The sequence below is a fragment of the Fundulus heteroclitus genome, chromosome 10 (assembly GCF_011125445.2).
Source record: "Fundulus heteroclitus isolate FHET01 chromosome 10, MU-UCD_Fhet_4.1, whole genome shotgun sequence".
In the NCBI taxonomy this organism is placed as follows: Eukaryota; Metazoa; Chordata; class Actinopteri; order Cyprinodontiformes; family Fundulidae; genus Fundulus; species Fundulus heteroclitus.
This window is the reverse complement of record NC_046370.1, coordinates 2,309,762-2,335,040: the sequence shown is the minus strand read 5'-3', so window position 1 is coordinate 2,335,040 and position 25,279 is coordinate 2,309,762. Positions and strand designations below refer to the sequence as shown.

The 25,279-nt window shown below is 39.0% G+C and overlaps 3 protein-coding genes and 1 long non-coding RNA gene across 4 annotated transcripts in view; all 4 read right to left on the bottom strand.

Moving 5' to 3' along the window:
- Window positions 1–2,727, bottom strand: part of LOC105916090 (speckle type BTB/POZ protein) — a 30,123-nt gene extending 27,396 nt beyond the window's left edge. The window contains exon 1 of the mRNA XM_036141789.1: window positions 2,624–2,727. Coding sequence (XP_035997682.1) covers window positions 2,624–2,716 — 93 coding nt within the window. The 5' untranslated portion in view covers window positions 2,717–2,727. The remainder of the gene's footprint in view (window positions 1–2,623) is intronic.
- Window positions 2,728–3,070: 343 nt separating this feature from the next.
- Window positions 3,071–15,563, bottom strand: cenpt (centromere protein T). Its single transcript, XM_021309466.2, has 13 exons — window positions 15,202–15,563; window positions 13,182–13,332; window positions 12,985–13,102; window positions 12,804–12,897; window positions 12,560–12,684; window positions 12,348–12,405; window positions 12,106–12,227; window positions 7,712–8,527; window positions 7,003–7,299; window positions 6,814–6,913; window positions 6,094–6,246; window positions 5,843–5,947; window positions 3,071–3,740 (listed from the first exon to the last, which is right to left on the bottom strand). The coding sequence occupies exons 1-13, from the start codon at window positions 15,285–15,287 to the stop codon at window positions 3,611–3,613; spliced, it is 2,355 nt and encodes a 784-aa protein (XP_021165141.2). The 5' UTR covers window positions 15,288–15,563; the 3' UTR covers window positions 3,071–3,610.
- On the bottom strand, window positions 10,532–10,959 carry LOC118564327. The gene is made up of 3 exons (XR_004931767.1): window positions 10,854–10,959; window positions 10,673–10,766; window positions 10,532–10,556 (listed from the first exon to the last, which is right to left on the bottom strand). It is a non-coding gene; the product is annotated as an uncharacterized LOC118564327 (long non-coding RNA).
- A 2,017-nt stretch (window positions 15,564–17,580) lies between the features above and the next one.
- Window positions 17,581–21,815, bottom strand: LOC105916112 (cytochrome c oxidase subunit NDUFA4). Its single transcript, XM_012850431.3, has 4 exons — window positions 21,596–21,815; window positions 18,203–18,291; window positions 18,046–18,106; window positions 17,581–17,887 (listed from the first exon to the last, which is right to left on the bottom strand). Exons 1-4 carry the CDS (start codon window positions 21,641–21,643, stop codon window positions 17,831–17,833), a joined length of 255 nt encoding a protein of 84 aa, XP_012705885.1. The 5' UTR covers window positions 21,644–21,815; the 3' UTR covers window positions 17,581–17,830.
- Between the last annotated feature and the right edge of the window lie 3,464 nt (window positions 21,816–25,279).

Below are 25,279 nucleotides of genomic sequence, written 5' to 3'. Positions count from 1 at the left end.
AAAATCCAAAACGGCCTCCAACAACTACAACATTTTATTTTGTAGTTGTTGTAGTTGTTGCTGCGCTCCAAGTAATATCACTGCTGAAGCAAAGAAACATAACACTGTCATCTTTCAGTCCTGTATTAACAATTTTATCCAGTGTGAGGCTCTTGTTGAGCAAACTTGTCCATAGCCGCCTATACTCATACCTCAGGGCAATTAGGAGAGACCAATTAACTTAAGGACATTCTGAGTGCCTAGCATGAAAAACCTTTAATGTATCAAAACAATAACTCTCAAATCTGGAATATACATCTCCAGTCAAAAGCCCTAATATTTGACAAACTCACAAAACAAATGAGTATGTCTGTTTTCTACTTATTACTTTAGATCACCTTTGTCTAAATGTCTATAGAGGTAAATGTCATTAAGACACGAGGTTTCAAATATTAAATAAAAGCAGATCATGCCTAGTTCAGGACTTTGTGACAGAGTGGTAGGGTTAATCACATTACTACATTTTTAATATAGTAATTGCAGGTAAAAAACAGGTAATTTTTCCCATCAACATAAGTAACGACAGGATCAAAATTATTAACACGAGCTTACATCCCAAAAAAACTTGATTTAAGATGTTTATTTCATTTGAATTTAACTATTTAAGATTTCTATTTAGTCCAAGGTAAGACGCTTCTGACGCTGTCTGTGCTTCATCTCAGGCCACGCCGCCAGAAGCAGAACCTTAGAACCTGCAGTTGTGTTTTGTGATCCTACGAGGCACCTGAAGGTTCCTCTGGCTCCTTATTGCAGCGCGTTTCGCCCACCTCCATGCCAGCAGGAGCTCTTGCAGCACTACTGCTGCACTGAGCTGGCACTGCTTTATTGTAAAAAATTAATTCAAACCCACCTAATTTATTTATGTACTAATCTGACTATTTAATGCACTGGCTATATTCACATAACAAATATTTTCTTAAACTCGATGGGATTATACCCTGTTAAACAAAGTAAAATACAATAATATAGCAATGACTTCAATATTTTGCATTGAGGTTATTTTCCATTAGCTCTTTGTTATTTCCAATACCTTAAAACCTGTTTAATTGAGCCAGTTTCGACCCTTGGTTCCTCACACTGAGACTAAACTCCGTATTAAACTATTGTTCAGGATAGGCTGCAGGCCTTTTCACTGTTCGTGTCTATGGTTTATATCTTCTCTGCTCCTTTATTAAAAAAAAAAACTTCAGTTTAGTGCACTTTGCTGCTAATAGAGATTCTGATTTTTTTTTCTCTCCATCTGCAGGCAGGTATGAAGCTTCATATACAGGGTTTACAGCCAGGATGAAGCAGCAGCTGTATGTGAGTCACGGCTCCCTCAAGCCGCCAATAATAAAGAAAAAAGGCTATAAGTTGTTTTTTTTTTAATGAATAAACCGGTGGAGCAGGGGTCTGAAACATCTCTGTGACAGAGAGCGTCAGCAGCCTCGGAAAATGATTGATACATTTAATTTTTTAATTTGGCCTTATCAAGAGACTGAACTTGGTTTTATAAATTGTATGCCATAATCTAATAGAACAGCAATAAATGCTTTAAATATAGAATGATGTCATGAATCTATATGCACACACACCCTTAGTTCAATTTAAAGAAATTAAATAAACTAACCTTTTCATGATACCGTACAGTTTTTTTTAGATGTACTTTCAGCATTTTAAAAGGTCGCCATGGGATTACAATGTAGGTTTCCCTACATAATAAATCACTACAAATTCGTGTAATTTCACGTAAAGATGGTTTATTTAGGTAGCTGTACCTGAGCGTGTCAGTAGTATAATGCTGAACTTTATCACAGCATCTTTGCCACAACAATAAAAGCTGATCGTTTCTGAGCAGCTTCGTTAAACATTACTCAAAGTAAAACGCTAAATTGCAAGCCATTATAAAGAATCAGTTACATTGTGGCCTGTTTTAAAGCAATCTGAGGATGTTATGTATTATATCTTGCTATGTTGTTTTGTCTTTTTAAAAGGCCCATGTGGGGACGTGCATTGCTAACGAACGAGGACTATTTGTTTACAATTAACGTTTTTCCCCCCCTTATGCAAATAAATATAAACTGGGCAAAAGGTTACAATTAATACACGTAAAATCCAACACTCCTGATAAATATCAATCTGAAATCTACTCTCTAAAAAACAAAACAAAAACTAATTCAGTCTTAAGACGTTGGAAACTGAAACACATACTTTTGAGTTACTGTAGGCGGAGCAGGTAGTTAACCTGCTAACACAGCCTATACCTGACTTCCTTTGAGTAAACCCCATTTAAAAAGACCCAGGAAGACGCAAGGAACGATTAGAAATGAAAACCCAGTCAGAAACGTCAGTGTCCGGCACTGCTAAAAGTACCGGAACCCCTTCTATAATCCACTGTAATCTAACGGTTAACATGGCAGCTAATTCCATCGAGCTAGTCTGGTTAGCTTCACTCCTTGTAGCAGCTAACCCGAGTCAAACACAAAAGCTGAAGATTCTGCCATGAATTGAGACAAATAAATGCGACATTTATGCCTCCATCATGCGATTATATGTCATCAGCCCTCATATTAAGCTTTTTGGGTTAAGATGTAGACAAACTTACCTTTATGTAGGCTCCAATATAAACGTTTGCCGACCGGGATTTAATGTTTTTGTTAGCTAGTGGTTCTACACTAGTAGAGCTCTCAGTAGTCATGTCATACGAACAGCGCCCCCTGCTGCCAGGGAGTATAATTACAACACATTTATAAAAGTTGACTGTTCCTATTTTATTATTAATCATAAACAAAAAAAATATCAACGAACAAAAAAATCTTATCCAAAATATATTAAGAAAACAATACATTTTATATTTTGCAGAGGTTGGACTCAACATAGCCTAAATTTAAATTAGCTTGGTGCACATGATTTAGCAGAAAGCATTCCTGGGTGGACTTTTAAGCGCATCAAAACTGGTTCTGTGGTGATTTGCGCCATCTAGTGGTCAGTGGAGAAATTTGAAAACACCCTTTTACAAATCACAAAAGGATGCAAATCACAAAAGGGTGAATAAAATGTTCAACATTTTATTCTGCAATAGTTTCGTAACTTAATTATACACAATACATTTTATTTATAGACACCTTTCTCAACACTCAAGGTCACCTTACAGAATCAACAATAAAACACTCAATCCAATAAACATTAAATCAAAGAGCAGGAATAAAATAAATAAAGAACAGGGAAAAAAAATAAAGATTATGCCCATCTAAAAAGATACAATAGCTAAAATCCCCTGGAACAAGTAAAGCAAGTTTTGTTGAAATACTTTTCCTCATATTAGAATGAATGTTATTAACTGAGGTAATGGGACAGAGGCTTAAATAAAGCTTTTATTGGAATGATACACAGACAATACAATGAAGATAGACTTACAACATGGTGCCAAACAAATAGACAAAACACTTAACATTAAAGCATTTACAAAAAACATTTACATTTTATATACAGTATAATACTAAATAAAATGCCAGAAAGAATTTCTTCGCATGCAAGCCTGAGAAGAAAATATCAGACTGGCGATTTAAAAAAAAAAAAAAAAAGGGGGGGATCATTTCTTTATTTTGGGGACCACAACATTTCCACTGGTTGCGATGGGGATTAGGATCCTTCGCTGTTCCATGCGTAGATACTTCTCAATCAGCACCTCCACTGGCATCTTATCATTTATGTAGCCCTGTCTGCAAAGTCCAAGAAATGTAAATAAAACCAATCAGTTAAATATTGAAAGAGTAATGCAGGCTGTCCAAGACTTTGTACAAGAATGATGCTTTAGAGATGTAGCTTCTTAATAGCGACTGTTTATTTGAGGGATTATCTCAGAATTATATGCTTGATGAGGTCAAACACTCAGCCTTTACTTGGGAGCAAACAAGAATGAACCGTAAAACAAGAAGCCAATCAAATGGATGCTTTAGGTTTATTATTTTTCAATTAAAGCCACTGACCGCTACAGCTTAATAACACATGGGTGACGAACCTGGAGTTTTATCTGCTAGAATTAGAACTGTGATCAAATTTGTGTTTTGATTTCCATTCCGAAATATCGCAAAAACGTAATCCGCAGAATAAATGGAAATAAAAAACGGATTTCCGCCAAATTCTGTTATGGGTTTACCGGTGCCTTAAGATAACAGTTGTTGGAAACAGATGAGCTGAATTTCAAAGTTTACGACATTTATAAAACACTAAAAGTTATCAGATTCATAAAAATAAATAATATTTAGACTTGGATACTGTGCAGATTGATTGGTAAATAATATTTTCTCCATTATTGAGCAGCCCCATCTAATTCCTTTATTTGTTAACGCTAAACTATAATTAATAATCCAATTTTCATTGTTCTTGTGTAACAAAAAAAAACTTGCCGCACAACTTTCTATCACTATAAGTATTATATTAAAATCCAGGTAGCTATAAAGATACTTTATGGATATTTGCTCAGTTAAAGGCTGAACCCAGAAGAACTGCTTGATGTTCGCCAAACGTCTTTTTCACAAACAAAAAAACAAAACTGTCCTTTGCTCCGGATGGATCTTATGTTTTCTACATGAAAATGTATTGGTTTAGATTTTAAGGGATTTATTTAGTAATTCACAACACCTGAGAAACGTTGGGTTGCTTTTTTTCCTAAGATGGGGCAAGACAACCTACAAGTCCTCTAAGAGATATAAGGTACTATATGTTGATGACCTCCTGCTGCTTCCTGCTCTGTGCAAAAGAAGAACTTCAAGAGTCAAGTGGGGCTTTTTTTGCACATCAATCAATTAGTTAATTAACATTAGAGCCCAAAACTCCAATTTTGATCAACTGGACATTTCATTCATACGTACAACAGGTGGAAAGAGGAATACAAAAAAAAGTTACAACAATAAGCATTTAAGTCTTCTTTAAATTCCAACACTGTACGATTTGATCAACTTTTTTATAGATTACAGACGTCCCTGAATAGACAGTCTGGTTAGACTTAGCAATGAGCAAGTAATATTTGTTCAATGCCTTAAACATGGTTGACTGACTAAACTTTAAAGATAATGGCCATTTAGAAATTTCTTGGCAAATTACATAAATTGTTATAATTCCTAATGCACCACTATAACTGTAATAAAAAAAATTCCCCCTGATCCATAGGTGAAAAACAGACAAAAAATAAGCAAATTAAAGAGAAATAAAAAAAAAATTGTTGTGTGAACGACAAACAGCATCTCCTTGGATGCACTTTAAAGTTTGGTTACAATCAGAATTTTAGAAATGGAAGCTGTAATGAACAATTAGAGAAAATCTTTTGATTTCTTCATCTTCGAAACTACCGCCTCCATCAGGGGATGTGACATTTGGTGTTATTTGGTCAAAGTCTGATATTTCATTGTTAAGTGAAAGTCAAAGTTTACACATGAGTTTGTGGCAAAAAGATAAAAATTTGCCCAAAAAAAAATACAGATCAAGGGGTCAGATTTCAGAGAAATCGGCCAATAAAAGCTGATCTGTGCATCTCCAACCAAAACTTTACGATTTCATACGAATGTTTTTAAATCTGATGTTTCTGTTTAAAACATAAGGAAAAGAATAAATGAACCAATGCCTCTGGCTGACTATTTAAATCAAGACTGAAGACAAATTGCTGAGTTTATCCTGTTACCATAGGGATTAATTTGGTTTTAAATTGAGCCGCCTCAATGATATGGAAACATCTCAGTCGTCTTAATATAGTTGAATTGGCGCCTAATCTCGTCTTCCTTTCTATCTGGAAAATCCCAGATGACTCTGCACACATTAGACATACCTTCTCAACAGAAGCTTAACATCATCAACTGTAATAGTTTTCCTCTTGGCGTGGGCTGCATACGTCTCCAGGTCCAGAGACAGACGGTCCAAGAACTTATCCATTCTGTCACAAGGATGAAAGGCATCGATTATACTTCTCACAGATTACTTCTGCAGGATCCAATATGAAACGAAAGACCCCAGCAGGAGGTGCTTTTCGGAATAAAGTCCCTATTTCTTGAATCATAAAAAAAGCAGTTTGTTACTCACACGTTGTTTAGCGCAGGGAAGACATCCGCAGAGACTTTTGTTTTGGCAAAGTGCTTGAAGACACTCATAAGGCACGTCTTGGGGAGGACGGCTTCTGTTTTCTTTCGTCTCACCTGCTTCTGTTTAGCTTTAGGTAAAGCTTCACTTGAACTGCTGCAAGTACGACAGACAAACAGTATATAGAATAGGGCTGGGTATCATCTAGGATGAGCCGATTCGATACGATTTTCGATACATAGCTCACGATACAATACGATTCTCAATATAGCTCACCGTGATTTGATTTGACTCCAATATCGATATTTATTACTTTCAAATGCTCAAAGTCATTCAATCAACAAAACCAGCCAAATATTATATTTATGTTCAATTTATTGAACACTGATATATTAACAGGAAAACAAAGTGCATTTGGTTGAATGCATTTAATGTATCACAGAAACCACAAACGTGCCCAAACGTCTGATTTTAGGGATGAAGGTTAGGCTGCAATAGCGCCCCCTAGGTGTTGGGAGGTATATCGATATTGAAAGCCAGAATATCGGTTTTAAATCATTTTTTTTTAAAAATCAATATTAATCTTTGTATCGATTTTTATGCACAGCTCTAATATAGAAGGGGAAAAAAACTCCTTTACCCCATTAGGTTTAATGGGGAAAAACTTAAAGTGAAATAAAAAGAATAAAAAAGTGCAGCAGGGCAGAAAGAAATGCAACTTGCCTTGCTTGAACGTTTTCAACATGCAAAGTTAACGGTGGAGGATTGGAGGCTAAAAAGATCCTCTTCTGTTTGACAAACGCTGGCGTCTTGTCAGGAAGTTCTAGATAATTAAACAAAAAACAACAAGTTGTGATTTGTTCTTCGGTTCTAATTATCCAAACAAATCTAAAATAAAAGACAAGACTTCACCTTCATAATGAGTGTCTTCCTCATCATCATCCTCATCATCATCCCACTCTTCCTGCTGTTCTGCAGCATCCTCAGCCGGAGCGTCTCCGCCATCGCTCCGCCGCTCACAGGCTTCAGCATCATGGCTCACCTGGACAAGGTGAAACGAGGAGCTTTTCCTGCCCACCGCCTCATTTTCCAGCCTTTCTTGGAGCGACGGTTCAGGCTCCTCTGGTGTTCCCATTTGAGACGGACTCGCTTCCAAACTGGTGTTCGAACCCAAAGCACCGAGGCTTTTGGACCCGATCTCTGAGCTCCCTGTAAAGCAACACATCTCACCTGATCAATCCAATCAAATGCCTTACAGAGAACAGTTATTTATCGTGCCATCAGCTTTTGGAATAATTGCCCACTGAATGTACGTGTACTGAATAGTAAAGTATCTTTTAATTATTACTTGAGAATGCACTATTCAAATTTGTGAGTGGTGAATTAAGATATTTACTGTATGAAAGTGAGAATTATGTAATAGATATGAATGTAATAACTTATTTTGAAGGAATTTTGATGATATCTACAATAATGTCTATAATGTTTGATTAAGTGATTTTTATTTTTGTCTTGTGGACCCCAGGAAGACTAGCTCGTCCCACTTTTGGTGACAGCTAATAAACAATAACCTGATTCTCCTTTTATCTGAAGGACTACGGCAACAAACATGCGACTATACCTGCAGCCTCAGTCGGATCCTCTCTCGCCTCGGTGACGGGCATAACCAGTCCGCCCTCGGAGCGATAAGCCCTGTGACCGACGTGCCTCGTGTCGCGCTCCAGCTCTTCCTCCTCCCACTCTTCCTCCTGGGGCGCCTCGTCGTTGGTCTGAAGACCAGACGCATCCTCCGCAGCCTGAGGCTCTTCTACATCGCATTGGGACTCCAGAACTACAACATTTTCAGCTTGGGACTCCGATTCACCTTCGTCCTCGGTCCGAGCGCCAGCTGCAACCCCCTCTTCCTCAGACTGAGAGTCAGCTACAGCCTCTTCCTCAGTTTGAGATGGGTCCATACCTTCATCTTCAGCCTGAGGCTCTACTGCAGCCTCATCTTCTTCAGCCTGAGGCTCTACAGCAGCCTCCTCTTCCTCAGACTCATCCCTAACACCAATCTCAAAAGTCAGAAATCCATCTGCGCGGTCATCATTGGGTTGACTGTCCTCAGCTTCAGTTTTATTGACATCATCTTTTCCGTGAGAGCCAGGGACGCATTCGTCTGTCGCCGCACCGTCTTCACCGGAGAAAACCTCCACAGATTTCTCCCCCGCCATCTCACCGCGCTCCTCCTGCGTTTCCTCCTGACAGGTGCTTGCTGTGGGTTTATCCTGAGCCGCAAGGACCGAAAGGCTGGAGTCCACGGCACCTTGCGGGTCGTACAGAGTCGTGTGGCAGTTCATGATATCAGTCTCGCTGAGTTTGCTCAGAGCCAAGGTGAGTCCCTCGAAGTTTGTGTCTTCGGCGATATTTTGCGCCGACAGCCTGTGACTGCTCACATCTGGGTACGAGGAGGACGACATCGTGGAGAAAAGGATCATTATAAGGGAAATAAAAAACAGAAAATTGTACCCCCTAAATTATAAATTAATACTTTGCCACATTAAACTGAATGCATTTTATTGACAGACCAACACAAAGGAGTCAGTACTGTGACTAGTCCACGTTGGACTGCAGTGTTGCCATGTTTGGGTGAAACAGTTCTGTAATTACTTAAAGCTAGAAATATTTGTTGCGTTGGTCCATCAAATAAAATCTCAATAAAAACACATTGAAGTCTGTGGCTGCAATGTGACAAAATGTGAAAGACTGACATACCTGTTGATGGGGCTGGGAGTTTATCGTATCGTTTTACCATCATGATGAAAAATTTCTTATAAGAATTTGCCTTTATCATGACAATAAATCCCAATTAGTGGCGTCTTAAAAACCACAAAAAAATGAAAGTATTATAGTTTTTATCATTTCTTTTTGCACTTTTGGTTACATGAAAGCAGTAATAAATATCACTACATTCAACAATAGAATTGGAGTTATTAAAAATCACACTACTTTATGTAGCTAGTGTGCTGATTAAGCCAATTTTGAAATTTATTTTAATGTGTTTATAAGTTAGATTATTAAATATATATTTTTAAACACAGCAGTTGTGTTTATGGGGCTATAATTAAAGTGACACGCAGTCACAGCCATACAGTGACTGAAAAAGGACTGTAAGAAGCTGTAAATAGTCTTACCGTTATCACAATAATACCACAACATATTATGATAAAATTTAAAGTCTGCATCACCCAACCTTACCTGCCAGTTTAAAAAAAAAAAAAAAGAAATATGTGACTCAGTGTTAGCAAACCCACTTAAAAACATAAATATAGCTCAAAATATTCATTTAGATCAGGGGCCTGCAACCTTTAAAGTCTAAAGATCCATTTTTCCTACAGTCCACTTGAATTAAACTCGTTCAGAGCCGCAAATGTTGCCTGGACTTTTTGATAAATATCTATTGTAGGAAAGATGTCACTGTTAAAGAAACACCTTTTTATGTATATTTGGAAAAAATAAAAAAAATAAAATAAAAATGTCAAGAAGTTGACATTTGTGGATAATGACAAAAAAATAAATCATAGTTTCCAACAATGAAAAAAAGATTAATTACTGGCACTTTTAGCATCATTCTGTTGTGAAAATAAAAAGCAATTATTCCAAGAAGAAACCGCTAAAACATGCATTTATCATCATTATTACATTTAATACCATACAAAAATATATAATTTGTAGCCAAAGTTATTAAGAGCCACTGTGTAAAGTCCAAAGAGCCACAAGTTGCAGATTTAGATTAATTGAAGGTGAGACAATTGTTGCAAATTATTTGCTTAAAACAGGAACTTGATTCCTGAAACAAACAGCAGCTATTGCTTGTTGTGAAAAGATATAATCACCTCCGATCTGTTGTTGGCTCATTGCAGCATTAAAACTTCTCCCTGAGGTTCTTCTGTGGTGAGGAACCTTCCTCTGAATGCCGCTCTTCTCGCCGTCAGCGTCAGACGGTGACTGCAGACCCAAGGAGGTGGAGCTGAGACGTAAACGGGACAAGAAGCATGTATGTAGCGCCCAGATATTTTCATTTTAAAGAATAAACCATTTTATATTTAATAAAATACAGTAACATGGTAGTTTGTTTTAAAAAGTTTACCTTGAAGGAGAAAGTGATGAATTGTCACCAGCTGAACTCTCTCGTTTCTTGGCAGCATCTGTAAGCATAAAATGCCTCAGAACACACATATAAACAGTCCCGTTGCACTACAGGGTAGAGCTGCGTTCTCTTTAAAACAACAAACATGTTTTAGATTTAGAGTTACAGAAAAAGGAAGTAGAGCAAGCTGGAAAAGGCTCCAACTTTAAAACCTTTAAGTAGCTTTTGAAAAGCAGTAACATTAAGGCTTCGACGTGGTCTCTTTCTGCTCAGCCCCTTCTGGATGCTCACGTCCACCATGGATGGGTCGGACAGATCCAGTCCTGACAGCTCAATGCTGAAAGTCAAACATAAACACAGATGAATGTCACCAAATCCAGCCCACGCATTTAAACAGCCTAATGAAGATGCTGAGAATCAGAAAAGGCTTTTAGACCCAGCTGGATGGCTCACCTAGACTGTAATGATGGAAGGTTAAGGTCAGCTGAAGGAGGCTGGAGCTCTGCGGGGGGCGCACTCTCATGAACCAGCGGGGACATCACGGGTCCTGAGGAGCATGACAAAATGACATGGGTATGAACGATAAAAAGAATCAGCCTGAATGAGAACTAACGTGTCAGAGAAACCCACATACCCGTCTCCTGGATGAGCTTCAACAACTGCCTGACACATGAAAGTACCTTGTTCTAACCCAGTCTACTGTGGCTTAGGTTTTACGTGTAGGGTTATTGTCCTGATGGACAGGGAGCCTTCGCCACTATTCAACTAAATTTTATTTATATAGCGGCAGAAAGTTTCCTCTCTAAGGAAACCCAGCGGGTTGCATCAAGTCTCTCCAAGCAGCATTCACTCCTCCTGAAAGAGCGTAGAGCCACAGTGGACAGTCGTCTGCATTGTTGATGGCTTTGCAGCAATCCCTCATACTGAGCATGCATGAAGCGACAGTGGAGAGGAAAACTCCCCTTTAACAGGGAGGAGAACCTCCAGCAGAACCAGAACCAGGCTCAGTGTGAACGCTCATCTGCCTCGACCCACTGGGGCTTAGAGAAGACAGAGCAGAGACACAGAAAGCGCAGAAGCTCACATTGACCCAGGAGTACTTTCTATGTTAGAGAAGACAGAGCAGAGACACAGAAAGCACAGAAGCTCACATTGACCCAGGAGTACTTTCTATGTTAGAGAAGACAGAGCAGAGACACAGAAAGCACAGAAGCTCACATTGACCCAGGAGTACTTTCTATGTCACAGCTAGCAGAACGCCAGACCAGGTATACCTGCTATGAAGAGAAAAATAAATTAAAATGACAGAACAAAAAGATGAATTAACTAATGCAAATTGGAGAGCAGTAGGAGAACTCAGCAGAGTGAGAGAAACAGGCCCTGATGTCCTCCAGCAGCCTAAGCCTATAGCAGCATAACTATAGAGATAGCTCAGGGTATCAGATCTTCAGCCTCCAACAGGAGTGTCCCGTGTTTAGCTCCATCTTCCCATCAACGCTGACCACCAGCTTCCAAGCCAGACCAGAGGAAAAGCAACCACTAAATGTTCAGGTTTGTTCTCATCCCACTACAGAACCATGCTCCTTCTGCTTTTTCAGCTACAGGGCTTGTAACAGAATGCCCTCCACAGACACACTCCCCTCCCACCTGAGCAGTGGTTCTCTGCAGCTCCTCCAGATTTACTCTTGACCTCTGGACTTATAAATCGTCTACTTGTTCTACCCTTCACTTTAACATCCTTGTCTCGCCATGGTGTGCCATTCTCTTGGCATGTTTAGGTGAAACAGAGTTCTGTAATTACCCAAAGCTAGAAATATTTGTTGCATTGGTCCATCAAATAAAATCCCTAATAGCAGCTATTGCTTGTAGTGAAAAGATATAATCACCTCCGATCTGTTGCTTAATCAAACTTCTCCCTGAGGTTCTTCTGCGGTGAGGAACCTTCCTCTGAATGCCGCTCTTCTCTGCGTCAGCGTCAAACGGTGACTGCAGACCCAAGGAGGTGGAGCTGAGACGTAAACGGGACAAGAAGCATGTATGTAGCATCTAGATATTTTCATTTTAAAGAATAAACCATTTTATATGTAATAAAATACAGTAACAAGGAAGTTTGTTTTAAAAAGTTTACCTTGAAGGAGAAAGTGATGAATTGTCCCCAGCTGAACTCTCTCGTTTCTTGGCAGCATCTGTAAGCATAAAATGCCTCAGAACACACATATAAACATTCCTGTTGCACTACAGGGTAGAGCTGCCTTCTCTTTAAAACAACAAACATGTTTTAGATTTAGAGTTACAGAAAAAGGAAGTAGAGCAAGCTGGAAAAGGCTCCAACTTTAAAACCTTTAAGTAGCTTTTGAAAAGCAGTAACATTAAGGCTTCGACGTGGTCTCTTTCTGCTCAGCCCCTTCTGGATGCTCACGTCCTCCATGGATGGGTCGGACAGATCCAGTCCTGACAGCTCAATGCTGAAAGTCAAACACAAACATAGATGGATGTCACCGAATCCAGCCCACGCATTTAAAAACAGCCAACATGAAGATGCTGAGAATCAGAAAATGCTATTAGACCCAGCTGGATGGCTCACCTAGACTGTAATGATGGAAGGTTAGGGTCAGCTGAAGGAGGCTGGAGCTCTGCGGGGGGCGCACTCTCATGAACCAGCGGGGACATCACGGGTCCTGAGGAGCATGACAAAATGACATGGGTATAAACGATAAAAAGAATCAGCCTTAATGAGAACCGACGGGACAGAGAAACCCACATACCCGTCTCCTGGATGAGCTTCAACAACTGCCTGGGACTCAGAGTGGAAACAGAATGCTTTCTGAGCACAATGGAGGGAGTTCTTCGTTTAGTAGCAAGCAGGGATTTCCGGGTTATGCTCTAAATCAAAATAAACGGGGCAGGCTTAGAAAGGTTCAGAGTAAGATTGCTTTGACTAAGCGGTTAGTGTATTTGTCACCTGGTGGATCTTTTGCCTCAGGCTGCGCCTCACGATGTTCTGTGGGGATTGGAACTGACTTTCACGTTGCGTCTTGCTGCTGCGCAGCAGCCTGCCGTGTTGCAGCGGACTTCCACTCGGCAGCGGACTGTCGCTCGGGGCCTGGTCCTCACTTAAAGCCAGACAGAGGACATTTTTTATTAAAATTGGGTTTCATTAGTCAGGAGAATTGAGACTTTTCATGGTATACAGGTGTAGAAATCACCCATTCTCTGTTAGTTCAAATCCAGGTTAGTGCCAGTTCAGACGACAGCATCTACACCCCACTGCACACTTATCGGCACCCTTCCCCTTCACCCACATGTAAAAATTATTTCACTGGGATCAAAAATCTACAGTTTTGTGCAATTAAAGTCCTTCTCATCATGGCTGAGGCCAAAACAATCTTTTTAAAGCTCTAAATTTTAACGCTGCAAAGAAAACATTGGAGCAGATCAGACAGTCTTGTCTCGCTTCTGTTTGTTTTATTCAGATTTACTTTATTCTTTACCTATTCTCACACATTTCTTTAAAGTGTTACTGTTGCTTCAGGCATTTCTCGGCCGGTTGAAATGCAACCCGTGCCGATTAAAGCCGAGTGGGGCAGGAGAAATGGGGCCGATGGAGTTGCACTGGTCCAATCTAGAAGTAGCAAAAGCATGAATAACCCTCTCAAGGACATTATAAGGGAGACAATATTTGACTTTACTTATAAGCCATCAGATGATAAGAGCTAGACTGGAATTAGAGCTACAATTCCTGACAGGCACACAGTCAGGAGAGTCCAGTGGTCCAACATCACTGCTGCATCCGGTCAGATTTTTCAGATAAAATGACATCTGTCCTTTTATCATTAAGATAAAGAAAGTTCAACTCCATTCATGCTGGAATCCGTTGGATTCTAAAGGAATGTAGACCTGAATGTCATCTGCATAAAAATGGCAAGACACGCATTTCCGGAAAATGAATCCAAGGGAGCTGGATTAGAAAATAAAATGGATTACAATTTGCCAAAGTAAGAATCGAGAGGTCAGATTTCAGAGAAAACCGGTAATCGGTATTGGCCAATAAAAGCTGATTGGTGCATCTCCAACCAAAGCAAATCTTTCCGATTACATACGAATGTTTTTAAATCTGATTTTTCTGCCTAAAACATAAGAATTAACTGATGCATCTGGCTGAAAATGATATAGAAACATCTCACGTTTGTCTTAATTTAGTTGCACTGCCGCGTCCTGTCAGCAATAAGACTTAAACCATTTTAAAACCTTAAAACCAACAGAAGTCTCCAACCGTGATATTAAAACGTAAAGCTTTACTGTGACAAAAGCTGCAGTAAAATCAAGAATAAAGAAGTGGAGTCAGCAGAATCTGTAGAAAAATAAATCCCATGGCTTCTACCAGACAAGTCAAAAAAAGGTCTTAACTTTCAGCACAATGTTCAAAAACCTAGAGCCAAATGAAATATAGGAACGCTTCAACATATACAATCTTTTTTTAACTTAATCACAACCAAATCACTGCTATTTTGTTATAGTTAGCTATAAAGTGAACAGATTTTTGTATTTTCCTTTATCTTTACATTTTGTTGTGTACATTTGCTTGTTTGTTTTTGTATGTGTGTATTTGATTTTTGTTTTTTTGTACATTAAAATGAAACGATGTAAAGAATGTGCTGTTGAAAATTGATAGTTTAAAAATTAATAATTTAAAATAAGTAAATCAGCTAAAGAGAAGACATCAGAGAAGATGACCTATGAAGTGAGATTGTATGAAGGCTGGACCAAGATGCTCCGACCTGGTGAAGTTTTACAGATGGACAAAAAGCCTGACAAAAAGAAAATACCACCAGCGTGGTAAAGTTCATGTAAAAATAAAAGTTGGACTTTTCAGCTTACTGAAACAAGACTTATTTTAATCCATTGTGTTATAAAGGGGTTGTCATTTAGACATTTAAGCAGCATTATACGACATATTTTCTTCCTAAAAGAGAGGACAGTACCTGCTGTTGATAGGAGTCCTGGGAGGTTCCATGTCCTGGATATGCCTGAGGAGAACCCGAGCGGACAGGTCATCTGGGGGATCCATTAGCTCTGAGCTAAACTCTGCTAGCTAGCTAGCTAACAAACAAACAAACAACGTCCTGCGTCAACGACGACGACCTGGAGCCGCAGACAAACTGTCCCGGCGGGGCGACGTCTCAACGGCCACAGAAACACGAGACCGAGGTAAAAAAAAATTCTCGCTTTAGTTTTTTAAAAAAAAGAAAACAAAACAAAACATTAAATGCAGCTGTTGTGCATTAACTGTTTTCTAGTTCAACGGTGACGTTCTCGCCGACTGTCCCGCGTTCTTTTTTTGAGTGAAACCTCGCGAGAAGTCTTCTTCTTCGTCCCCTTTATGGATTTTTTTTTTTTATCAGCGCGTGTCAAACAACGAAATGGCACATTACCGCCACCACCTGGTACGGAGTGTGGATAAAACCGACTACTTCATACTAAAACAAACCAAATCAACGCAGCAAACATAACACTCAGATCATCTAAATAATGATTGTTCTAAGATAACGAAAACAATTCCATAGCACTTATGTCTTGAGTTCATTATAATAATTTATATGAAATTAAAATACATTCTTTGTAATGTTATGTATTATTTCCCTCCTTCTTTCCCCATGCTTCTTACAATTTAACATAACATGTTCTATTGTCTCTTGTTGCCCACAGTGCAATGTTGGGTAAACAGTAATGGGTAAACAGTTATGTTTACCCATTTTAAATAAAGTGCTGTTTAATCCTGTGTGCCCAAATCTAAGTCGTGATTTTCTGTCCTCTTCCTTCCTTTGAAATTTGTAAAAAGCACCATCCATTTCCACCTTTTCTTCAACCTTTGCTTAATGATGCTCTTCTGATTTCAACATGTGCCGGTACCCACAGAAATATTACAGCAATCCCCATCATTTGAATTCTATATAATGTTTGCTGTATTTCTATCACAGCATCTGCTCCGCTGACTTCTCTGTAAACTAGTGATGACATTGAATCTGAACAAATAATTACTTTCAATGATCTTATTTCCTCCACCCTCTGCACCGCTAACAAAGTTGCTATCTTCTCTCCTGTGTATACTGATAAATTATCACAAATCCTCTTCATTATTATAATATTAAACTCTGGAACTATAAAACCTGTTCCTATCTTATTAGCTAAATTCTTTGATATATCTGTATAACTCTGGATGTAACAGTGGCAACTGTTAATATGTGCCTGTATAATGTGTGAATTAAATTTTCTAGTATTGAAAAATCTACTTTTGTTTCAGGTAGTACCCAAGGTGATACTGCTGGCAATGGCACAGTTGGCCTAAAACTTTAAAAGTTGGAGCCTAGCGACCCATGCATGGGTCGCTAGGCTCCAGTAAAATAAAATCTACAATTATACAATAGTTAAAAAAAAAAGTTACATTCAGGGACACATTAAAAGCTAAGCACACCTTCTTTTGTGTAAATATTGTTTAACCCTATTCTTACGTTTTGTTGAACAAAATGCGAATAACTTCTGTCTGGGATCCTGTAGATCATCCTGATCCACATCTTTTTAAAATGGTAATCCTCTGTGACAGATCAAAGTTTCCATTAAAAGTATCCACAGCTCCCTCTGTCGTGGCGGTGCTTTAGTGCCGTACATTGCTGAAATGTAAATATTAGTGTGAAAGCAGAGGCAGTGGCAGACTTACTGGCAGAAGAAAGAGCTTCAGGGACCAGTTTATGTTTAAACTGAATGCTGACGCCAGACCAACGCGTTTCACTTGATTCTACTGAGCTTTTATTTAAGATTTTCATTTGAAGCTGGCAACAGCTCAACAGGGCATTCTGTCATAGCTCAAAAATCGTCTTGATGGACAAATATGAACCAGAACATGAGGTTTTTAGAACCATTTGCCTCAAAATGATTGCTGAAAAATCTTTGAAGATGAAATCCAGCCAGTACCATCTGTCGAGGCCCCCGTTTAACACAGATTCCACATCTTTTACTGTAATTCCTGCAGCAAACAATTAAACTGAAGAATTTATTTAAAAAGATTTAAGTAATAAAAAAAAAGAAAAATGAAAGAAAGAGGAGAAGACAAATCAATACACTCCAAATAACTGATCAGCTGTTTTAAGTAAGCTTGTTTTGCTGAAGGTACATTTTTCTCCTGATTAGATGACTATTTACCACAAAACAAACAGAAAAACCCATCATGACATGTTGCTATGTTGGAGAAAATCTAAATTTAAAGTCCGTACAGTCGCTTTAATAAGCTTAAGGTTGAGTTAAAAAGGTGTCAGAACATTTGTGATTACGAACCCTTCGATTGCAGGAACAACAAACACGCTAACTAGACTAATCATTTTAATCGTTTTAATAATTTACAACACGTCAAAGCAGCAACAAAAAAAACAACTGAATTCAATAAAAAAAACAGGTGGTAGCCTGTTTTTTTATTTAATCATCTGTAGGTTTATGATCTCTTCCTCCTATCCTGGTGATAATAAAATAACCAACATTCAACCCAGACTGAGTCTCTCAGGCGTCCGCGTTTGGATAGGAAGTGGATAAGCTCCGCACACGGATGGCATGGCTGCCCGTTCAGAAATCTGGCCGGTCCTTCTTCAGTTTGGAGTAATCCATGTTGACCCTGAAAAGCTGGAAAAAAAAAAAAAGAGGGGGCAAACGCACAGAATCAGGGTGAGGAAGGCAGCCTGGACTTTGACGTGTGATAAGAGCAACGACACAGCTTGTGCTTTGACCTGATGAAGTAATAACTATTAACCAGCCTGCATGTGTTTTTAGACGACTCTTACTTTGTACTGCTGATTGGGCTCCAGCTTGTTCCAGGGCTCCGGGTTGTTTGTGCGATCCCACCTGAAGACGACAGAGCGCAGAGGGCATCAGAGGTTCAAATGTGCCGATTTACAAAAAAAAAAAAAAAAGGCCGTAAATTGTGTCACGGATGCTTACGAGACGTCGGGATTTTTCAGAGCCAGTCTGGCCAGGTACATCATGCTCATCGTTGCTCCGCCACCGATGAAGATGAAGAGGGGGATCAGCTGTAGGCCAAAAGCATTCATTTGATCAAAACAAGCTCTTAAGACGATGAGAGAGCCTTAAAATGATGAATATTTGTCATAAGTAAATAGATTGTGACAGCTTGTGGCATTAATCCACATCCTTTCACGTGTACAGTGGCTCTCTGTTAAATGCTATTATAAGTGATGTATAAGGAAATAAGAAAAAAAATACAATTTCCACCTTTAATATTGCAAACAGTTTGGTACAATCTGACCAAAAAACAGTCTTCTTGACTTGGTAATACTCGCCCACTCTGCATAAGGTCTCCAGATCTATTATGCACCGCCTGGCCCTACTCGGCTCCACCACGCATTTCCATTGTGGTTTTTCTGTACCTACGCAGGAAGTAGTAGGGCTGAAGCTCAGTGACGAGGAGGATTTGGCAGAGGAAGTCCAGGAAAAACTTTTAAGACTAATCTTAAAACTTTCCTTTTTGACAAAGCTTATAGCTAGAGTGGCTCATGTTACTCTGAGCTACCTTTATAGTTTTACTGCTATAGGCTTAGGCTGCTGGAGGATATCAGGATCTAATTTTCTCACTCTATAGAGTTCTACTGTTCTTCAATTATGCATTATGTGCTGTAATTTCTGCTTTAACTTTCTGTTCTCTCTCTTTTATCTTCATAGTAGGTACACCTGGTCTGGCGTTCTGGTAACTGTGACATCATCCAGAGAAGACGGCTCACCCGCTACTACCATCTAATGTAGAACAGATTACTAGATCAATGTGTGCTTCTGTGCTTTTTTGTTTCTCTTGTTGTGTCTCTGTTCTGTCTTCTGTAACCCCAGTCGGTCGAGGCAGATGACCGTTCATACTGAGCCCGGTTCTGCCGGAGGTTTTCCTTCCCGTTAATGGGGAGTTTTTCTTTCCACTGTCGCTTCATGCTTGCTCAGTATGAGGGATTGCTGCAAAGCCATGTACAATGCAGACGACTCTTCCTGTGGCTCTACGCTTCCCCAGGAGTGAATGCTGCTTGTCGGGACTTTGATGCAATCAAATGGTTTCCTTATATAGGAAATTTTTGACCAAACTGTATAATGATAGAACTTAACTTTGTAAAGTGCCTTGAGATGACATGTTTCATGATTTGGAGCTATATAAATAACATTGAATTGAATTGAATTGAAAAACTTAAACTGAAGAGCGACGACATTGATATTTAGGACCACCATGAACAGAACCGATATATAATTTCCCTGTTTACAAACCATAAACCACGGCTGAAGGAGACAAAGGAAAAGAAAAGGGACTCCCCCGCTTTCTGTATGCAGAGGGGCGCGCTGTATTTAATAACCTAAATCAGATCCGTGGCTGTCTCTCATCGTACACACTCTGAAAGCTGTTAGGTTTGATTTATATAGTGTTTGGTTCAATAAGTCGTTCACAGTCCCTGATCAAAAACACCGTGTGCGATAGGAAGGAGAGGAGCTGCCCACTGCTGCAGACTACCTGCAGGAACTAACCCAAAGAACACTCCGGCGCGAATATTCAACCTATAAAAAAATAATGTCACTGCAGTCAAAAGTCTGCGGTCTTGTGATTTGAACTTCCTCATAAAAGCATATATATATATATATATATATATATATATATATATATATATATATATATATATATATATATATATATATATATATATATATATATATATACACACTTGGACTCAGTGGTGCAAAAACAATAAAATCCCAGATCATGATACCACCACTACCATGTTTCACTGTGAAGTTCATTGCTGTTTTTATACCAAACAGTCTATTTGGAATCATGGCCTAAAAAAAATAAAAAATAAGATTCAAAGATTCTTTATTGTCACCGCGTGTTACTGTGGTGAAATTTATTTTTGCCCACTCTGGCTAAAAATACAGATAAAGGACAAACAAACAGGCAATGAACAAGAGTTACAGAGTTGTTTATTTCCTCATTGTAGCGTTCAAATGATTAAAAAATGAAAAAGATTGAAAAGTTAGTATGAATTAGTTGTCCTTCATGAGTCTCAGATAACAAATAATGAGGTAATAAGGTGGTTTTGTGCAATGATGATTTAACGCTTCATTTACAGAAACAAGAGCTTTGTTTCATTCAACCAACACATTCTTGGCTTTTCTTGAAGGATGCCTTTGTACGATAAAATCTTTTTGATCTTTTGCAACCTCTGTGCCAGCTGTGTCTTTAGCTAAAGGAAGCAAAAAAATGGCTATTTTTCTTTTAAATATCCTTCTAGGAGAGCTGAGTCTTATTTTGGGTTAACGAGATTCACTGTAATTGACGCTAGGCGCGTACCCGAGAAGACTAAATATTGAAATGAAATCCAAAAGGTGCTCGATATTTATCAGCGTTTGACACTTGAGCAGCTGTTTATGTTGATTTTTTACAGTTTTCCCTCAAACAGAGTTGTTTTTTCAGTCGGAGTGGTCAGGATAAAGGGTTTTGAAATGATTTATCATGGTTTATCTTTTTTATTTTATTTTTTTGCTGTCACAGAAATCTGGCATTTTAACAAAAGGTGTGTATTCTTTTGATATAAATTGGAAATTCAAGTTTGAGATCTGGCATTTCTTCCACTTTCCTTTGGGTTTTCAATAATAATAATAATAATAATAATAATAATAATAATAATAATAATAATAATAGTAGACTTTTCCTCAGTAAGAATGCTCCAACCAGCAAAACAGCATGGCACATGTGTGAGTCACCGACCAGCAGAGGACATAAACATATCAGTGGTCTATTTATATGGTCTCTGCCGTAAAGCGGACTGTTTCACCCCGTCGTCCTTGGAAAAATAGACTTCAGCCCGGCCTGTATGGATGTCATACGTGCTTTGGCGACCTCCATTCATGGCTGCGGCAATAATATCCTCATCTGGATATTTTCCCCTCAGGGATCTCTAGAAATGAGCCTGGCAGACGAGGCTCCTGGATGTGAAGCGCAGCCAAACGCGCAAAAAAAGAAAAAAAAACAATGCGTTTCCAAATGGACGCAGTAGAAATTAACCCAATATAGGCGCGTTCCAGTTTCAATCACACCCTTTAAAATAAATAAATAACAAAACAACTCTGTTTATTGACGCATTTGACCTTTGTCAATTAATCATTTTCTGTCAAATATGGGGATTTAATTGAAGTGGAATACACATAATTACACTAAATTATAAGGCTTTTATAGGCGTGCAATTTAGGGAGCGCGCCTCCTCCTCTGAGCGCTTCGCAAAGACACGTTTCAATGTCAAGTAAGGATAAAATGCGCACTGAAGCACCATTACGCGGTTGGACACTCACAGCTGGGTGGGTCTTCAGCTGCTTCCTGACGACCGATAGGAAAGACATGGTGGAGGGTCTTCTGGCCTGTCGTTGGGTGTCTGTGAGGATCTGCGGACCAAACGCGCGGCGCTGCTGCGGATCTCTGTCTTTCTGTGTGTCTGCGGGCCTGAAGGCACGCTGCGGAGCTGCACACCCACTCCTCCGCTGTCAGCCAATCCCAGCCGGGTACACGAACCCCGGCACTTACCCGGTCTGTGCGGAGCTCTTAAAGAAAGAGAGCCCTGCTAAAACATCCACCCTTCACTTATTAACAGGGGTGGTTCTAAACGGGGGGCCAACAGGGGCCCCCGTCTAGAACTCGCCCCTGTATTAAAGACATTAAATAGATTTCTTACGGTGATAAATGCCGACAAAGATACCAAAACTGATTGGTCCCTAGGACCAGTTGTATTTTTTTACCTTTACAGTTTTGCTGTAACGATAATTTAAAAACTAAACTGTTTCACGTTTTGCTCAAGCCGTATTGAGATAGGATCAGCTCCAGAGCCACAATTGGCTCTTTGGCTCACTTCATATATTAAACGATGAAATATTGACTTGTTTATTTATTCTTTTTTTTCATCAATCTTTTGTTCTGTGCCACCATGAAAAAACACTGCCCCCCATGCTAAATTTGGTGTAGAACCAGCACTGTTTATTGCCACACGATTTCATAGGGATATCTATGTGATAGAGTGATGTCAGAATCAGAATCAAGTTTATTGCCAAGTAGGTTTGCACTTACAAGGAATTTGACTTGGTGTTGATGGTGCAGACAAAATAAAATAATACATATATATATATATATATATATATATATATATATATATATATATATATATATATACATACATATATACATACATACATACATATATATATATATATATATATATATATATATATATATATATATATATATATATATATATATATATATATATATACACACACAGAAGCTATATACACTCAGTAAACTGTGCGTTAATGTAACGCAGAAGCTTGTAAGTCCTGAACGGGGGAGAGAAACAGTGTCCAGTTTCACGGGCGGCTCTTGGCCTTGTTCATAAGGCTGGTAGCAGATGGGAAAAAATGTTCTTGTGGCGTGAGGTTGTGGTCCTGATGGACCGCAGCCTCCTGCCAGAGAGAAGTGACTGAAATAGTCTGTGACTGGTCAGCCACAATCTTCCCTACACGCCTCAGAGTCCTGGAGGCGTACAGGTCCTGGAGAGATGGAAGATTGCAGCCAATCACCTTCTCTGCAGACCTGATGACACGCTGCAGTCTGCCCTTGTCCTTAGCGGTGGCACCAGCGTACCAGATGGTGATGGAGGAGGTGAGGATGGACTCAATGATGGAGGAGTAGAACTGCACCATCATTGTCCTTGGCAGGTTGAATTTCTTCAGCTGCCTTCTTCAGGAAGTCCATCCTCTGCTGGGCTTTCTTGGTGAGGGAGTTAATGTTCAGCTCCCACTTTAGGTCCTGGGAGATGACAGTTCCCAGGAAGCAGAAAGACTCCACAGTGTCCATGGTGGAGTCACAGAGGGTGATGGGGGTAGCTGGGGCTGAGTTCTTCCTGAAGTCCACAACCATCTCCACTGTTTTTACAGCGTTGAGCTCCAGGTTGTTCTCCCTGCACCAGGTCACCAGATGGTCAGCCTCCCACCTGTAGGCGGACTCGTCACCATCAGAGATGAGTCCCATGAGAGTGGTGTCGTCCGCAGTGTACACTTGCTATCACAAATCAACAGATAATTACAAAATAAAATGAAAAAGACATGGTTTTAAATTTCTTAAATAAATAAATCCACCTCTTCTGAATGATAAAGATAAGGCACCGACTCCAGCCGGTCCTTCTGTTTTTGAGTCTCCCAAACTCCCTAAAGAGGCTCGGCATCCAAATTCTCCCTGATACTTGTGCATAATTTTTTTCCTTATACCCAATGTTTCACTTTTATACTTGAACTAAAACAATCTTTTTTCTAAATTGGCCTTATGCAAGATTTTAACTTTCTAAGAAACCCATCGGTGACAACACAAACACATGACATATAGCTCTTTGTGCAACCGAATAACTAAGACAATTCAACTTTGCAGTTATATTGTACTTTACTGGGATGTATCTCTATTATTTATATACTTGGTAAAGTCAGTTCATTGTTATTATTACAACCACCACTAGTAAGAAAGACCATTACTCTCATCCGCTTACATACAGGGACAGTTTGCAGACAATGAGACCACAGCTCAGCCTAAAATACCTGAGTAAAGTAGCCCCTTAGTCTTCAACTCTAACAAAAATGGAGTCAAAACATGTAAAGGTGGGGGGGAAAAAATACTTTTAGTAATGCTTACATTTTAAAGATAATAAAGCTTTAATCATCTAAGGTAATCAGGCCCCTTTTTATGCAAAGATACGTAAACGTTTTGGTAAATCTTTCTACATAACTTCCATATTAATTTCATTTATAACACTTTACATTTAGAGAAAATCTCAGTGCTACAGTAATAAAAAAATCTATATAAAAACAAGAATAAAATGCCAATAAATCTGTCTATACTAATTCTTTTTTTAAACTAACAGTATTGTATGTCTCTATACTCTCTACCCATGCACGTATCTGCATGTTCCACTTGCCTTTCACTTCGCTGCTGGCACACCTGAATTTCCCCACAGCGGGACAATAAAATTATATTTCTATTCCCCAAATTAAAATTATATTTCTATTCCCCAAATTAAACATAAAAAAAGGTCTCAACGCTTGGTTCTTTGTGCTGCCAAAACTTTGGTTTGTTACACCATAATTTGGACAATAAGTATGAAAGCAAAATCAAGATGTCGTTTAAAATTACGACAACTCAAACCACTCAGGTGACATAAGTAGAAGTTAGAAATCAGCTTTCAACTGGCCTTTGTGAATTTAAGTGCTAAACGGGCCCCTGACCAGTAGGGGGCAATAAAGAATCAGTTTGCCTTGGGGCCAGCTCTGCAAACCAGGGCCTGGATTGAACATGGAGGGCGATATTTATTTGTTTTCATTTTAAGCCGAAACAAAAAGAGAGATTTAAAAAGCACAAAGACACAGAACAGGGTTTATCGTCACACTATTTTTATGTGGACAGAACAGAGAACCTGAGAACGGCACATTCCCCACATCCAAACAGACAAGAGGAAACATTTTGTATCATATGAAAAAAAAAAAGAAAAAAGAAAAAAACACCTCAGAAATGCTTCTATTCTTCTGCATTTCTAAAAAATAAAATAAAAGACACAAACTAGAGGTTAGTCAACTCTTCATCCCCATGCTCATTCACGCTCGCTCTTATACACACACGCACCTGTTAGACATTATACCCAAAAACAACACGTGTAGAAGGGGTGAAAGAAACATCCTCTCCTGGAAGTGCATAAAACTCCACCCGGTGATGAAAAACCTGCCAAGAACAAAACGGCAACAGAACAAAACTACAACAGGAGGTTTTTTTTTTTTTTTTAGCTTATGCTGCAGGTAACTGATGTACAAAATACACTTTACTATTCTAGGATTTACAATCAAATATATATAAAAAAAAATGTGAATGTAAAAAGAAAAAAAAACAAACAAAGAATTGCAACTCAAAAGGTAGCAGTTCCATTTGTGCAAACGTGTCTACCAGAAATA

Excerpts from the sequence above, each read along its gene's own strand:
- cenpt (XM_021309466.2), bottom strand. The coding sequence starts at position 15,287 with ATGGATCCCCCAGATGACCTGTCCGCTCGGGTTCTCCTCAGGCATATC. Across the intron at positions 12,406-12,559 it reads TTTTCAAAAGCTACTTAAAG|ATGCTGCCAAGAAACGAGAG; the intron begins GTTTTAAAGTTG and ends TTATGCTTACAG. Across the intron at positions 6,247-6,813 it reads GTTGAAAACGTTCAAGCAAG|CAGTTCAAGTGAAGCTTTAC; the intron begins GCAAGTTGCATT and ends TCGTACTTGCAG.
- LOC105916112 (XM_012850431.3), bottom strand. The coding sequence starts at position 21,643 with ATGTCTTTCCTATCGGTCGTCAGGAAGCAGCTGAAGACCCACCCAGCT. Across the intron at positions 18,107-18,202 it reads CTGAAAAATCCCGACGTCTC|GTGGGATCGCACAAACAACC; the intron begins GTAAGCATCCGT and ends TGTCGTCTTCAG. Across the intron at positions 17,888-18,045 it reads AGCCCAATCAGCAGTACAAA|CTTTTCAGGGTCAACATGGA; the intron begins GTAAGAGTCGTC and ends TTTTTTTTCCAG.